This window comes from Bison bison, unplaced genomic scaffold, assembly GCF_000754665.1.
Source record: "Bison bison bison isolate TAMUID 2011002044 unplaced genomic scaffold, Bison_UMD1.0 scf7180017864088, whole genome shotgun sequence".
NCBI classification, from domain to species: domain Eukaryota; kingdom Metazoa; phylum Chordata; class Mammalia; order Artiodactyla; family Bovidae; genus Bison; species Bison bison.
This window is the reverse complement of record NW_011494660.1, coordinates 525582-540962: the sequence shown is the minus strand read 5'-3', so window position 1 is coordinate 540962 and position 15381 is coordinate 525582. Positions and strand designations below refer to the sequence as shown.

At 40.1% G+C, this 15381-nt stretch overlaps 1 protein-coding gene across 1 annotated transcript; it reads left to right on the top strand.

Moving 5' to 3' along the window:
- The first annotated feature begins 1560 nt into the window (after positions 1–1560).
- Positions 1561–14740, top strand: POLR2D (polymerase (RNA) II (DNA directed) polypeptide D). Its single transcript, XM_010837943.1, has 4 exons — positions 1561–1682; positions 3430–3610; positions 9591–9686; positions 12631–14740. The coding sequence occupies exons 1-4, from the start codon at positions 1610–1612 to the stop codon at positions 12707–12709; spliced, it is 429 nt and encodes a 142-aa protein (XP_010836245.1). The 5' UTR covers positions 1561–1609; the 3' UTR covers positions 12710–14740.
- Positions 14741–15381: the final 641 nt, after the last annotated feature.

The following is a 15381-nucleotide window of genomic DNA, read 5'->3' as shown; positions in this document are numbered from 1 at the left end:
TTAACCATTCTGTTGTTTGAGAAATGTTAACTAAGCCATGTGGTCAGAAATCAGAGTTCTTATCAGGATGGAGGAGGTGCTCCAAGTCTGCTCTAAATCTGCTTCCAGATAAATCTAGGGTCTGTAACCTTGGCTTGAATATCTGCCTTTGAAAGGCACTCACTGGGCTGGTTGAAGAACTTGACTCTGAGCCAATACAGTACAAAGAACCATAGTAGCTCTTGAGGAACTTAATGATCTCTTTCTCTGTATCTTCTGTCACTCTCTTTTATGATGGAAACTAAGTCCAGATCTTGCATGAGCTACTCTTACGTGAGCTCTTCTTTGGTACGGCTGTAGGACTGATTGATCTTTTTAAATTCAGTGCCTTGCACTTACGTGTTTATAATGGTTTCCTGAATGAAAATGTGGACAGAACAGCCTGTGAAACATCAGTGTGGATTATTTGTTGTTCTCCTTTCTTCTCTCTTCTGTTGACTGCCTGCTGTGTGTTAGGTTATCTGGCTAGTACTGGGGCCAGCAAATGTTAAGGTCCAGTTAAGTAGTAGGTAGGTGCTCTGCAAAAGCCTGTTGGATGGATAGATGGGAGAACGGGGCCTACACTGAGCTCAAGACTGTATCCCATACCCAGCTGGGGCATGTTCCCAGACTTCTCTGGGCATTGGTCTGCAGCTCTAATGAACTGTGTAGGAAAGCACTTTGAAGCAGTAATAAGCCCTGTCAGCACTATATAACCTACCACTAATTCACCTGATACATTTCTTTTGGAAACACATATACAAGGCAAATTAACTTTTATAAGTTATAATTTAAAGGAATTATAAATCAAAGGAATACAGATGCATACCCTTGTCTGGTAATATCTTCATTTTTTGTGAACAGTTTATATACTTATAGATGGTTCATTTCTGAGCCAAGCAGTGCACTATGGTTATTTCCTTCATTGTACAACCATCTGTTTTCTCTCAAGTCGGAAACAAAATCATTTTTCATTTGCTTACTTACTCTATCATCCAAATGTTCCAACAGGCTTCTCAATTTCACTATCCACATGTTCAGAAGTATTGAAAAAAATCCACTACAAATCAAACATTTTAAACGCTTTGAGGCATTGGAGGAATTACACTGAATGTTTTCAGAGTCACCTACCCAGCTTCCCATCAACCAGAGATCCTTGGGTCGGTCAGCGCGTTCCTGCATCCCATCTAATCCTTCCCCGGCGCCCTGGAAACCGGTATCCTCATCCACACTTCACAGGTAAGATAGCTGAAGCTCAGAAATGCCAAGTGAGCAGTCCCCACGACTCGCGGCGAAGGACCTACTGTTGAAGAAAGTGACGGTTTTCTCCTGCCGCGGCCGCAGGGTACGCCACCCTGCCACGGCACTTCCAGAGACCTGCAAGACCCCACCGCTCTGGCCCCTTTCCGCACGCGCCCGAGGCCGCTAGGTCCCTTGGCCCCGCCCACCTCGCGGTTGTCTCGCCTACCCATCGCGGCCCGCCCATCTCCAGTGGGGCCCCGCCCCGTCTCCAAGAACACGCCCCTTCCGTGGCGGCGGCCGGAAAGAGCTTCCGTTTCCGACAGCGTGAGTACTGGTTCTCGGCGAGAGGATGGCGGCGGGAGGTAGCGATCCGCGCTCTGGAGATGTAGAGGAGGACGCGTCACAACTCATCTTTCCCAAAGGTGCGGCCTGGGCAGGCGTGGCGAAGGGCGCGGAGGAGGAGGGTGCGGGTCGTCTGGGCACGGTACCGCGGGAACTGGCCGGCTGGAGGCCACACCGGCAGCCCTGGAGCCGTCGGCGCCCAACTCCACATCGCCCCGGGTGGCCTCTTGTTCGTGTTTAAGTTGTTTTAAGTGCTAGACGGTTGTGTCAAAAATAAAGCCAACATGAAAGGGGTAATGGCAGGTTTTAATCATTAATATACTATCGCAGTAGGGAAAAGCGTGAAGCGTGGAATCATCTAGACTTGGATTTGTACAAAGGTGACTGGGCATTTTAAAGGGAGAATGAAGGAATAGGGAGAGGGGTGAGCAGGGGCTCATAGGGAAATGAAAAATTACGAGAAGCGGGGGTTGGTCCGTTTGAAGCTCTTTTGGATTTGTTAACTGATAAGTTATGGGATTAGGCTCCTTCCCTCCCACATCCTTCGCTCTGGGCTGTGCGACAAGGGCCATATCTTCAGATGTTGTCGGGAACAAACGAATTATTTTGACAGCCTTCAGTTTTCATAAGCAGCCATTGTCAAGGAGCAAGAGTCATCCCAGGGATGCAGCCTTGAGCTGTTAGAAATCGTGTTAGTGTTTTCTTCAAGTCTTTGTGGAACAACCTTGAGTCCTAGTCGAGAAAGGGGCGCGCAGGAGCCTGGCCAGAGTTTAGTAAAGAGAGAAGAGAATCTTTGTCAGATGGCAGGGAGTAAAGCACGGTTTGCTATCAGGGAACTTCTGTGCTGTGTGATGGACTTAATGTGTAATTTAAAAACCCAAAATAAGTAGCTTAAGACTTCAAAATATATCTTACAGGTACTGAAAAACACGAAGTTAGTAAACAGTAACAACAAAGTGGGGGATACTTTAACAGTACCCTCCTTTTTAAAAAAATTGCCATAATATATGCAGAGTAAAACATTAAAGTTCGCACCTTTTCACCCAAACAACTATAAATAGTTTAGTGTTTATCCTTCCAAACCACGCTTATTTATAAATATATACTTATACATATACCCTTTATTCTTTGCAAAAATAGGATTATGCTATAGAAATCATAAATTGTGTAGAACTGTTCTATTCTTTTAAAGGACTAGATAGTACTTGATGGGTGGTGATGGTGTTCAGTCCAGAGTTGTTGTGTCAATTCTTTTGCGACCCTTGGACTGTAGCCCACCAGGCTCCTCTGTCCATGGAATTTCCCAGGCAAGAATACAGGAGTGGGTTGCCATTTCCTTCTCCAGGGCATCTTCCCCACCAAGGGATCAGGCCCAGGTCTCCTGCATTGGCAGGTGGATTCCTTACCACTAAGCCACCAGGGAAGCCCACTTAATGGTTGTACCATAATTCTATTTATTAATGTATATAGAGATTGCTTTCAGTATTGTATTTCACAGACTCAGGGTGAAATATTTCTGAGGACAGTGTCACGGACGTTGTAGGCATAATGGACACATATGTTTGTGTTTTTTTTTAAGGTGTGATAACTGAGAGGTAGGTGGTTTTCTGAATTTCATGATAAACCAGTTTTTGGTACCTGGGTTTTGTCTCGGTTCTTTTTATTTAAGGTGTTTTGTTTGTTTGAACACTGTGCAGTTGTAGGATGTGAAGCCTCTGGATTTCTGCAGGGTCAGAAATTTGCTGATAGTCACTAAGGCAAATGAACATTTAGAAGCTGACTTGGGGAGAAATATTTTCAGTTGACATTTATGCTTCTCGCAAATAGAGTTTGAAACAGCTGAGACGCTTCTGAATTCCGAAGTTCATATGCTTCTTGAGCATCGAAAGCAGCAGAATGAGAGCGCAGAGGATGAGCAGGAACTTTCCGAGGTCTTCATGAAAACTTTAAATTACACTGCCCGTTTCAGTCGTTTCAAAAACAGAGAGACCATTGCCAGTGTCCGTAGGTGAGTGGAAAGAAAGTTCTTACTAACCCAGACTATTGGATACCTGCATGCAGAATACTGTCACCACCACCATGCTCACTCACCCACCCCACCCCCCACTACCTCATGGCATCATCCGTATGATTCATGCAAGTAAAATTATGTCTTTGACAAAATTTAAAGTAGCTTGTTAGGCCAAAATCCTCCTTGCCTACTTCTTTTGTACCCCAAATCCCACTTACCTCCCTGCAGAGTGACTACTGTCAAAAGTTTGTTGCTAGCCCTCCAGAGCTTGTTCCATGAATTCATATACATACACGTCACAAGCACACAGCCCTGTTATGTTTTAAATAGAGTGGACTTATTTATTTATCATTCACCTGATAGGTCCTAGAGATATTGCTGTGTTTTTTTGGAATACCTATCTATTTATTTATTTGTCTGTGTCAGGTCTTTGGGTCTGCACATCAGCTCTTCACTGCAGTGTGCAGGCTTCTCTCTCATTGTGACTTGCAGGCCCCAGAGTATAGGGCTCAGTAGTTGTGGCAGATCTCTTTAGTTGCCCTTTTGCGTGTGAAATCTAGTTCCCCAAGCTGGGATCGAACCCACGCTCCCTACAGTGGAAGTATAAAGTGTGGAGTATTAACCACTGAACCACCAGGGAATTATCCTGGTGGAATATATTATTATATAATTATATATAATGTTATATAATATATAATTTTATATATTATGTATAATTTATTATATATTATTAATATATCTGTATATGATACACAATAAATATATTAATTGTATAATTAATATATAATTATATTCATTAATGTAGCAAGAGGGACTACCCTGGAGGTCCAATGGTTAAGAATTTGCCTTTTGGATCATGTTGATATATGGCAAAACCAATACAATATTGTAAAGTTAAAAAATAAAAAAAAATAAATGAAAAGAAAAAAAAAAAAAAAGAAAAGAATTCGCCTTTTGATGCAGGGGACCCAGGTTCCATCCCTGGTCAGGGAACCAAGATCCCACATGCTTAATGGCATGGCCAATAAATAAACAAACAAGCATAAACTTGGATTATTCTTTTGGATCTTTGCCATTTAAACGGTGACTGGTTTTTAGCCTTTATTCTCCCTAAGGCATTACTTCTTAAATTAAGTTGGATATGCTCTGGGAACAGTGAGGTGCCAGAGCATACAGGAGGCCCCAGAGAAAACAAGAACTATTTTAACGTTTCTTTGATTTCCTTGGGGATGAACTTTATTTGTATGAATTAGATAGTCACTTGAAGTTTGATACAAATCGAGCCACTGGATAAGTCCATTTTTATAAACTGGGTAGCATCTTTTTCTTGAAGTATCAGTTTTATTTGATAGTACATGATTTAATACATTTCTACATTAAAGCAAGCAGATACCAGTATACTGTGAAATAAAACAAAAAATGTCTATGAGTTCTTGAATTAAATCATGAGACTTCAATCCTTGGCAGTTGCAGAAAGTCGTGCCCCCAGGCTGCCTCGGGGTGCTTGTTTGCTCCACTCCTGTGAAAATGTTTGAGAAGTAACTGTCCTAAGGAAAAGCAGATGAACAAAAAGATGTATATATGCAGACTCTTCAGAGAATTATAGTAGTCAAAGGTGAAAAACAACCTAAATGTTCAGTAGTAATTAAATAAGTTGTGGTAAATCCATTTGATCGACTCTTGTATTGTCATTAAAAATTATGATAGAAAATGAAATTGAAGAATGGTCACATAAGTTAAATGTGCAGAGGGAGTTCCCTGGTGATCCATTGGTTAGGACTCAGTCCTTCCACTGCAGCAGCTCAGTTCAGTCTTGGTTGGGGAACTAAGATCCCATAAGCTGCTCAATGCAGCCAAAAAAAAAAAAAATAGTTAAATGCACAGAAGATGAAGTGATAAAACTATGTGAAGTATAGACTGTTGTGAAAAGTGTGAGTGTATTCATGGGGAAAATGTTCCATGCAAAACTGCTAATTGTTTGACCCAAAAAATGAGTAAATGAAGATGGACTTAAACATTCACAAATAAAAGGTCTTAGTACTATAAAGATGTCATTTATCTTCAAATTAATGTATACATTTAGTGCCATTCTAAATCCTCAAGGGAATTGATGTATATTTGCCCTTGAGGCTCCTCTATCCCTAGAATTTTCCAGGTGAGAATACTGGAGTGGGTTGCCATTTCCTACTCCAGAGAATCTTCCCAACATTGGCAGTCGAAGATTCTTTAATCACCTGAGAAGCCTACACACAGACACACAAACACACATACACACACTCTCTCTCTCTCTGTCAAATATGCTCATGATAAAGCTTAATTTGCCATATAATTCAACTAAGATGAGATGGTAATAGATCATAGTGGCTGAGGCAAGACACTGATGGTTTGAATCCTACCAGTGAGTAGCACAGTCTATCTAAAATGGTGCCGAGAAAAATACATCCTCAGCAGTGAAAAATAATAATAAATAAATACCCCCCAAAAGATCTTAAATTTGTAAGAATTGTCAGGAAAAAATTTAAAAAAAAAAAGGGGGAATTTGCCCTATAAGACGTTAAAATACATTAAAAAATGACAGTAATTAAAATAGTGACACTTTGGTGTGAGGATAGGTCATTGGGACAGAATAGGAAATTAAGGAACAGATTCAAATCCAAATTTATTATAGTTTATATGATTCCAGTATATGACAAAGGTGGCATGCTGAGTTAGTGGGGAAATATTTTAAAACAGAGTTTTAACTCTGTATACCTTATTCCAAACTGGTTTCTTTAGAAATTAAGAACGTAAATGTAAACTATGATGCATAAAAGTACTATGTGATAACATGAGTGAATGTACAATTTTGGCTGTGGTTAGTAGGACTTTATATGTGGGGAAGGTTGATAAACTCTAGTTGGCTGTAAGCTTTGCAAGAGCAAGGACTTGATCGTATTCATCACTGTCAATTTCATTAAAGGCACTAACTAGTTTTTAGTTGAATAAGTAAATGAATTTGCAATAAATATCTTTAAACTTCCTTATATCAATAAACTGCCATACTTAAAATGTAAGTATGAGTAAACTGGGAAAGGATTGATAATCCTTGATGTTAAGAGCTCTAAAAAGTAAGAGATGACACCCAGTTTATAAAAATGAACTTAGTCTTTAATGACTAGATTTATATCACAACTTCAAAAGACTGTCTAGTTCATATGAAGTAATGCTCATCTTCAAGGAAGTCAAAGAAATTCTAAAATGGCTAAGCAGATTTTAAAAGAATGGGAAACCATCCACGTCTCCTGCACTGGCATGCAGATTCTTTACTGCTTGAGCCACCTGGGAAGCCCTCTTCATTCTTTACCCATTCCTCAATAGGCCTGGCTCTTTGACTAATGTTTTTGAAGCCTCCCCAGTGACTATTTCTTTTGGAACCATCTGAGACCAAACCTCTCCCCTTTGGACCATGTTATAGGTTGAAATGTGTCCCCTCAAAAGATGCTGAAGCACTAAATCCCCAGTACCTGTGAATGTGTCTTTTTATGGAGATAGAATCTTTGCAGAAAGTCAAGATGAGATCATACTCAGTTAAAGTGGATTCTAATTCAGTATGACTGTTACCCTTATAAGAAGAGTATGACAGGGAAAATACCGTATGACAATGCAAGCCGAGAATGGTTGTCATGTTACAAGCCAAGGAGCACCAAGGATTGTCAGTGGCACTGGAAGCTAAGAAACTGCAGGAAACAGCTTCTCTCCTAGAGGCTTCAGGAAGAGCACGACCCTGACAACATCTTAATTTCAGACTTCTGGCCTCCTGAATTGAAGTAATAAGTTGTTTTAAGCCAAACAAACAAACAAAGAATGGGAAACCTAGTGTAAGAAGTAAGAGAAACAGGCGCCATCTTTTACTGCTGGTGGAAGTGTATAATGGTAAAGCTCTTTTAGGGCACTGTCTCTCAGAAGCCTTCCGGACAGTCATATTTTTGACTGAGTAATTCTGCTTCCAGAAATTTATCTTTAAAACACACAGTAATCAGATACATAAAGAAGTATGCATTTACAGTGATGTTCAGAATGCATTATTCAAAATGATGAATAATTGGAAGCAATGGAAGTGTTCAAGAGCAGGACGTTTGCTATATAATTTAAGACACAACCTGTTGAATGCCAAGTCGAAGGAAAAGGTACGTGTGTAAAATGTGGAAAACAGTGACTGTATTGTTGAGTGAAAAAAGGCCGGTTACAGAATAACATTTGTTATGATTTCTTTTTTTTTTTTTTTTTTTAATTATGTAGAGAAGGGGAAGAGGATCTCCATGAATATGTTAGCACTAGTTATTTCTGGGTAGAATTTCAGGTCATTTTCCCATATTGGGTGGGTTTTTTTGAGGGGGTGTTTGTTATAAATGAGCATGTGTTCATTTTACAAACAAACTCCTTCATATACATATATTTACTACATTATGAACCTGTGTAAGTTTTTCTTTACAAAATGAAAATAGCTTTATTAGGTGACCAAAAGTTACACAATAGAATGAGTGAGTTTATTTCTAAAACATAGAAAGATGTTTGGAATGGTTTACTAAGATGGTAATGTTGGTTTTGTTTAGGTAGTAATATGGGTGACATTTTTCTGTCTTTATGTTCTCAGTTTTGTATAATAACTAGTAGACTTGTAATCAAGTGATAAGGACAGTAAATATTTTTGTCTGATGAGATAATCAAGGGTTTCACAGTCAGTCCAGTGGTTAAAACTCTGTTTTTTCACTGCTGAGGATGCAGGTTAGATTCCTCGTCAGGGAACTAAGAAGCTGCATGCTGCACAGCACAGCCAAAAATAAGATTTTTTAAAACAGGTCCTTTCTGAAACCTAATTTACCATGGACAACCTCTGTTTTAAGCAGTTTGATCTCCCTGGTGGTCCAGTGATTAAGAATCTGCCTGTCAGTGCAGGGGACACTGGTTTGACCCCTGGTTGGGGAGGAGTCCACATGCCCGAGGGGCAGCTGATTGCAAGCAGCACAGCTACTGAGTGCGCTCTGCAGCCCATGCTCCACCGAGAGGAGCCGACGCAGTGAGAAGCCGGGCACACAAGCAGAGAGCAGCCCTCACTCACTCCAACTAGAGAAAGCACGCGTGCAGCAACGAACACACAGTACAGGAAGAATAAATAGATAAGATAAATATTTTTTAACGTTTAGAAAATTTAATGTATAGTTGATGTCTTGATAAAATATTCTACTAAAATGATATTATCTTTTTAAAAATATAGTAGATGTATGAGAATCCAGGATATGATTTGTATTAATTATGTGCTTTTTTACAGTTTGAACTAGAAGTACGTTTAAAATAAGATGCAGCTTATACACAGATTTATACAAAGTAAGATATGCCTGTATTCATTTCTTAGATACATGTAAAAGAGAATTTGAGGCATTCCCTGGTGGCCCAGTGGTTAGGACTCTGCAGTTTCACTGCAAAGGGCCTGGGTTTGATCCCTGGTCAAGGAACTAAGATTCTGCAATCCATTCAGCGTGGCCAAAAATAAAGAAAAACTTTTTTAAAAAAAGAATTTCCTCCAAGTCAAAATGCCTAATAGATCAGGGAACTCTAACGTCGTGTGTTAAGACATAAAATTAATAACAAAGGAAGCAAAGAACAGTGGTAGGAAGAGCGGAAAGCAACAAAATAAATTCTTGGGGGAAAGATGGTATGCTCCTCCAGGTAGAGAGCATTTTTTTCGTAAGTTTTTACCACAAGAATCCTCTGCTTAGGTGTGCTCAGGTTACTTTTATTGTCTTTGCCTGATTCATAGCTTCCTGCTCTCCAGGAAGAGAAACAGGAACATGATTTGAAAGTGGGATTTTGCAGCAAACCTAATCTTAATGGAAAGATTGCAGATGCTTTACATTCTTCTCTTCCTTGCTAGCTACATTTCATCTGCTTTTTCTTATTCATCATTTGGCTTGTTTTGATATTTCTCCCCTATGATCAGCTTGCTGCTCCAGAAGAAGCTTCATAAGTTTGAGTTGGCCTGTTTAGCCAACCTTTGTCCAGAGACTGCTGAGGAGTCCAAGGCTCTGATCCCAAGGTTAGTACTGGTGGTGAAAAGTTCTGTGTATGTTGAATAAATTCCTACAAGTAGAATTACTGTGTTTAAAAGCTGTGTGATATCGTTGGCCAAAAAATTCCTTTGGTTTTAAAAGTAAAAATAAAACACATTTTTCATTTGCATCAAGAACTTTATTGAAAAACGTATTCACCATTTTGTTCCACTACCTTCTGCCATTTTTCAAGCAACTTCATAATTCCATCTTCCCAAACTTTTTATCTTTTTGATCAAAGAACTGTTCCAGGTTCCTTTTACCTTCTTCTATTGAAGAGGAACAAATTGAAATTTTTTCCATTAATAGAATTTTGTACAGACCGAAATAAATGGAAATCTGAAAGTTCAGTGTCTGGTGAATTTGTTTTCAGTCGCTTACTCGTGTTGGACTTTTTGCAACCCCATGGAAGGACGCAGCAAGCCAGGCTTCCTTGTCCTTCACCATCTCCTGGAGCTTGCTTAACTCATGTCCGTTAAGTCGGTGATACCATCCAACCACATCTCATCTTCTGTTGTCCCTTTCTCCTCCTATCTTCAATCTTTCCCAGCATCAGGGTCTCTTCTAATGAGTCAGCTGTTCGCATCAGGTGGCCAAAGTATTGGAACTTCAGCATCAGTCCTTCCAATGATTATTCAGGATTGATTTTCTTTAGGATTGACTGGTTTGATCTCCTTGCAGTCCAAAGAACTCTCAAGAGTCTTCTCCAACACCACAGTTCAAAAGCATCAGTTCTTCGGCGCTCAGTCTTCCTTACGGTCCAACTCTCACATTCATACATGACTACTGGAAAAAACATAGCTTTGACTGTGTGGACCTTTGTCAACAAAATAATGTCTCTGCTTTTTAATACTCTCTAGTTGGTTATGGGTTTTCTTCCAAGGAGCAAGTGTCTTTTAATTTCATGGCTGCAGTCACCATCTGCAGTAATATTGAAGCCCAAGAAAATAAAGTCTCTCACTGTTTGCATTGTTTCCCCATCTATTTGCCATGAAGTAATGGGACCAGATGCCATGATCTTTGGTTTTTTGAATGTTGAGTTTTAAGCCAGCTTTTTCACTCTTCTCTTTCACCTTCATCAAGAGGCTCCCATGAATATGGTGGATGAATCAAAACTTCCCAGCCAAGCTATAACAGTTTTTTCCTGGTTGTCAAAGAAACATTTGGTCTTGTGGTATCCTGATAGAATATTATGCATTTTCTGTGGACTAATTCCCGACACTTTTTGTCAAGTGCTGCTTTCGGTTGATCTAATTGGGATCTTTTCCAGAAAGAGCTCATAATAGAGGACTCCCTTCCGATGCCACCATGTACACATCACCACCTTCTTTGGATGAAGATTGGCCTTTGGCATGTTGGTGGTGATTCATTTTGCTTGCCCCAGGATCTCTTCCATTCTGCATTATTGTACAGTATTCACTTTCATCACCTTTCAAACTTTGTTTTTAAAACGAAATGTTTTTGTTATATTCATGTATAGAATTGCACAGGAAATACGGTCAAGAAGGGTTTGGTTTGTTTTTTTTTTTGCATAACTTATGTAGAACCCAGACATCAAAGCAATCAACATAACCAGGCTGGTGCAAATGATTTTCAATGCTTGATTCAGATATTTTGAGTGTGTTGGCTACCTATCTCCTGCGTGGTATAGCATTGATTGTTTTCTCAATTATTGTGTTGATTTCATTGCTATCAACTTCAGCTGTTCTGTCTGACTGTGGGATATCGTCCAGCAAGAAATCTCCAGTGCAAAAGTTCACAAACCACTTTTGACATATTCAGTCAGTCACAGCACCTTCTCCATACACTGCACAAATCTTTTTTTGCACTTCAGGTGTGTTTTTACCTTTCTTGAAATAAAGCATAATAGGCCAAAAGTGTTGCTTTTTTTCTTCTGTCTTCCATATTGAAATGGCTACACAAAAATTGACCAATTCTGATAAGTTTTTTTTTAATGCATGCTGATATGAGAGCTGTCACAATGTAGTCTAACAAAATTGTTTTGAATGAAATTAAAGACAAGTAAGCGCTAATAGAGCCATCTTAAGGAAAAAAACAAACTTTGTGGCCAGCCCAGGAGAATGAGTGCTTTTGTAGTAAGACCAATGTTTTTACAGTGCACCAGTTGTGGGCAAAAATGTGAAACAGCTGAAACTCTGGTCCACTGATGATAGGAGTACAGATTTATACAGTCAATTTGGAGAATAATTTGGCTACATCTAGTAAAGTTAAATACACCCCATGACCCCAAAATTCATTCCTGGGTATGTGTCCTAAAAGCAGGTCAAACATAGTTTAAAAGGAGACATGTATTCCAGTGTATATTGCTGCATTATTAGTGATAGTGGAAACTTGCCAACAGTCTTCAGTCTGCAAGACTGGATAAATCTGTGCAGTCGTGCAATGTTTATTATATAGCAGTGAAAAAAATAAGTGAACTAGAACAATGTGAGATAACGTCACTATATGCCAGAATGAACGTTGAGTGAAAAAATTGCAGAAGGATACATAACTGCTGTTTCTTATAGTTTAAAAACAGTGCTGTGTATTGCTTATAGGTACATTCATGTATACAGTAGTAAGTATAAAAATATATGTAGGGGTAATGAATGCCAAATTTAGGATGATTGTTACTCCTAGGGAAGGAAGAGAAGGTTTTGGAGTAGGGGAGCCCACAGAGAACCATTGATTTGTGTCTGTCAATATTTATTACTGAGTCAACTACGGATAATTCTATACCTTTTATGTATTTGAAATACTTGATAATGTTTCAAAGGAAAGGAAGGAAATTGAGTTGAAACGTAAAGGTGTCAGTGTTCAGCGGTGAGCGGAGAGGTGAGCCAGCAGTGCTCCAAGATCTGCACCTACGAGAGAAGAAGGTGGGAGCACTGCCAGCTGCTGTTACACTCACTCTTGGTTTTCTTCTTGTAGCCTGGAGGGGCGGTTTGAAGATGAGGAGCTACAGCAGATTCTTGATGACATCCAGACCAAGCGTAGCTTTCAGTATTAATCTCCAGATATCACTGCTGCTGGGGACCCACGTCACATCCCCAGCACAGCGCCGCTGGCTCAGTCTAGGGCTGACTCGCACAGAAATTCTGCTGCAGAAGACACTTGGCCTTCCTTTGGATAGAACAACCCAGTGCTTCGTCTTGGTTTAGGTTGCTATTTCAAGCTTGACTGTTGGCCAGTGATGACCTGAACAACCCTGGAGAGGTCTTGCAGTAGCTGCTCATGGCTGCCTGAGCTTGCCTCTGGGAAGGACGAGGTGGGGTGATGTGCATACAAGCCGCACTACCGACTGCCTCATATCATGGTCTTTGGCCCTTGTGTCATTTTGATTCCTAACACTTCATGTTTTAATATCAATGTGTTCGTAGTTTTTTAAGCTCTTCTAGAACATGTAAAACTAGTATGGGAAACAGTCTTACCTAAATGCAAAAGGAAGAATTAAAGCAGACCTATATCACTGTTTGAAATTCTTAAAGAGAAGACGTAGAGCCTTGGCATCATTGTGCTTAGCCCAGGAGACAGGAAAGGGGTTTCTGAGAAAAGCAGCTCCTCTGTCATCCTGAGGGTAACCACTGGGTGTTGTGGAGAACACAGCCTTGTGATGGACAAGCGCCATACCTTTTTCTTGGATTCTTGTGGAACGTATATGTGGAGTATGTGTTCTTAAAGCACTTACTTCGTCACTCCCAAATTCAGACTTTTCCCTACCAGGCCGGATGTGAAGCAGGGAGCACTTTGCAGTCTCCTCACGTGGGGCGTCAGGTCCAGACGTCTGGCCGCCTGCTGAGCAGGAGGCGTTCTGTGGGGATTTGCAAGGAGGGAGCCTGCCACTTGCTGAGCCACTAGAGTGATATCACTCGATCTGAGACTAGTTCCATGGAAAAAAATAGCTAAATATTGTGGCTCTCAATTTTCAGAGGGGAAATACACCTGTTGTCTTCACAGTTCGGGGATTTTTCTTTGAAGTACTTGTTGATGCCACCTGAATTCATGATCCAAAATCAAGGATGGGGAAAGAACAAAGTTGGCTTTAGAAAGTCAAGGCCATTTTATGTCAGCTTCCAAGGCAAAAATCAAATTTTCTTATTTTTATAAATTATTTTCAATTTCTGAAATGACATGGTTTTTAAGTCACCATTATTTGAAGGAAATGTCAGTTATACCTCAATTAAAGGAATATTTGAGGAAGTACTCTTCATCATTGGCAACTTCTTTGAGACCCATCAGCATTCTCAATTGTAAAATGTGGATAATAATAGATACTGAAAGTAGAATGAGAAAATTATTAATAATTTAGAGCCTGTTCGTATCTGACATACACTATACCCCAGTACATGTTAGCTGTCATTAGCTTGCTTCATAGAAGTTGGTGCAAGGATTTGGTAGCCTACCCACTGGCACCGGTATCAGACTGAAGACAACGCAAACTGACTACTTTTTGAAGCCTGTAGACTTGGTTTGTAAAAGAGGCAGTTACATGGTTGGCACCAAGCAATGGAACAGAAAACAGACCAAGATACCAGCTGGAATCCAGGCACGTGCACTGTGGGGCAGGAGCAGGGCCCTGCCACCGTCGCCACGGTGTTCCCACCTAATACTCGGGTGAGCCACCAGAGAACTTTACACTGTGTAAAGCTCCTGGCATATAGTTAGGCACTAATGAATGGCAGGCAGTAAGGCAACTCGAAGCAGATGTAAAAACTAACTCACATTGGGATGATGGGTAAAAGCAGCCTTGTGCTGTGTTACAGATGCACAGGCTGGTCTGTGCCTTCTGCACTGGTTCTCTCCAGTCCTGGACAGCTGCTTGCTGTCCAGTGAGCAGCAAACCTCACAAGCTTTTGGATCATCTGTGAAACATCGTTAGACTTATACTGTTTGCAAAAGCAGAATTCAGACACATTGAAATAAAGATGTCATGTCAAAGCCTCACCTCACCGGAAAGCTAAATGAACCTGAAAAGCTTTTCTGGAAAGTTCCAGTCATTTTGCTTTTATAAAAATTTATTAAACTTGAGTCTTGAAAAACAGCATTTCTGAGTGAGGCCTAAGCACAAGCTGCATAAAATGACTATTTTATGCTTATAAAATAAGAATGACTATTTTATGCTTATCTCTCAAACCCACACATTGAAGCCCACACACAGACTTGTGTATGAATAATTACAGCGTTATTCATAATAGCCCCAAACAGGAAACAGTCTGAATGTCCGCCAGCAGGTGGGTCAATCAGCAAGATCTGATCTAGCCACGGAGTAGAATACCATTTAGCAATAAAAAGGTGAACTAAAGAAATACCTGGACCATTGAAACACAGGGTATGTCGGTTGTGTGACATTCTTTCAGCTTTTTTTTAACTCTAAGCCCAGAAGAGCTAAAAGGCTAGTGCATTGATCACACCTGTATGTTCATCACCTGCATTTAACACATTTGTTATTCTTTATTATATTTTTCCAGGAAGCATTTTAAAGCATTTAAAGCATTAAAAATTCAAGCATGCATTTTAAAAATACACTCCTCTGTAAGTTTGCCTATTGCACTTGTAAGAACACCAAGAATTTCCTGGTACTTAGTTCAGAATCTCCTGGGGAAAGTTCTGGGCCAAAGGTCAGTCCCAGTGCTGGTACAATTCAGTATATAAAATCAATTGCTATTAAATATCTAAACACTG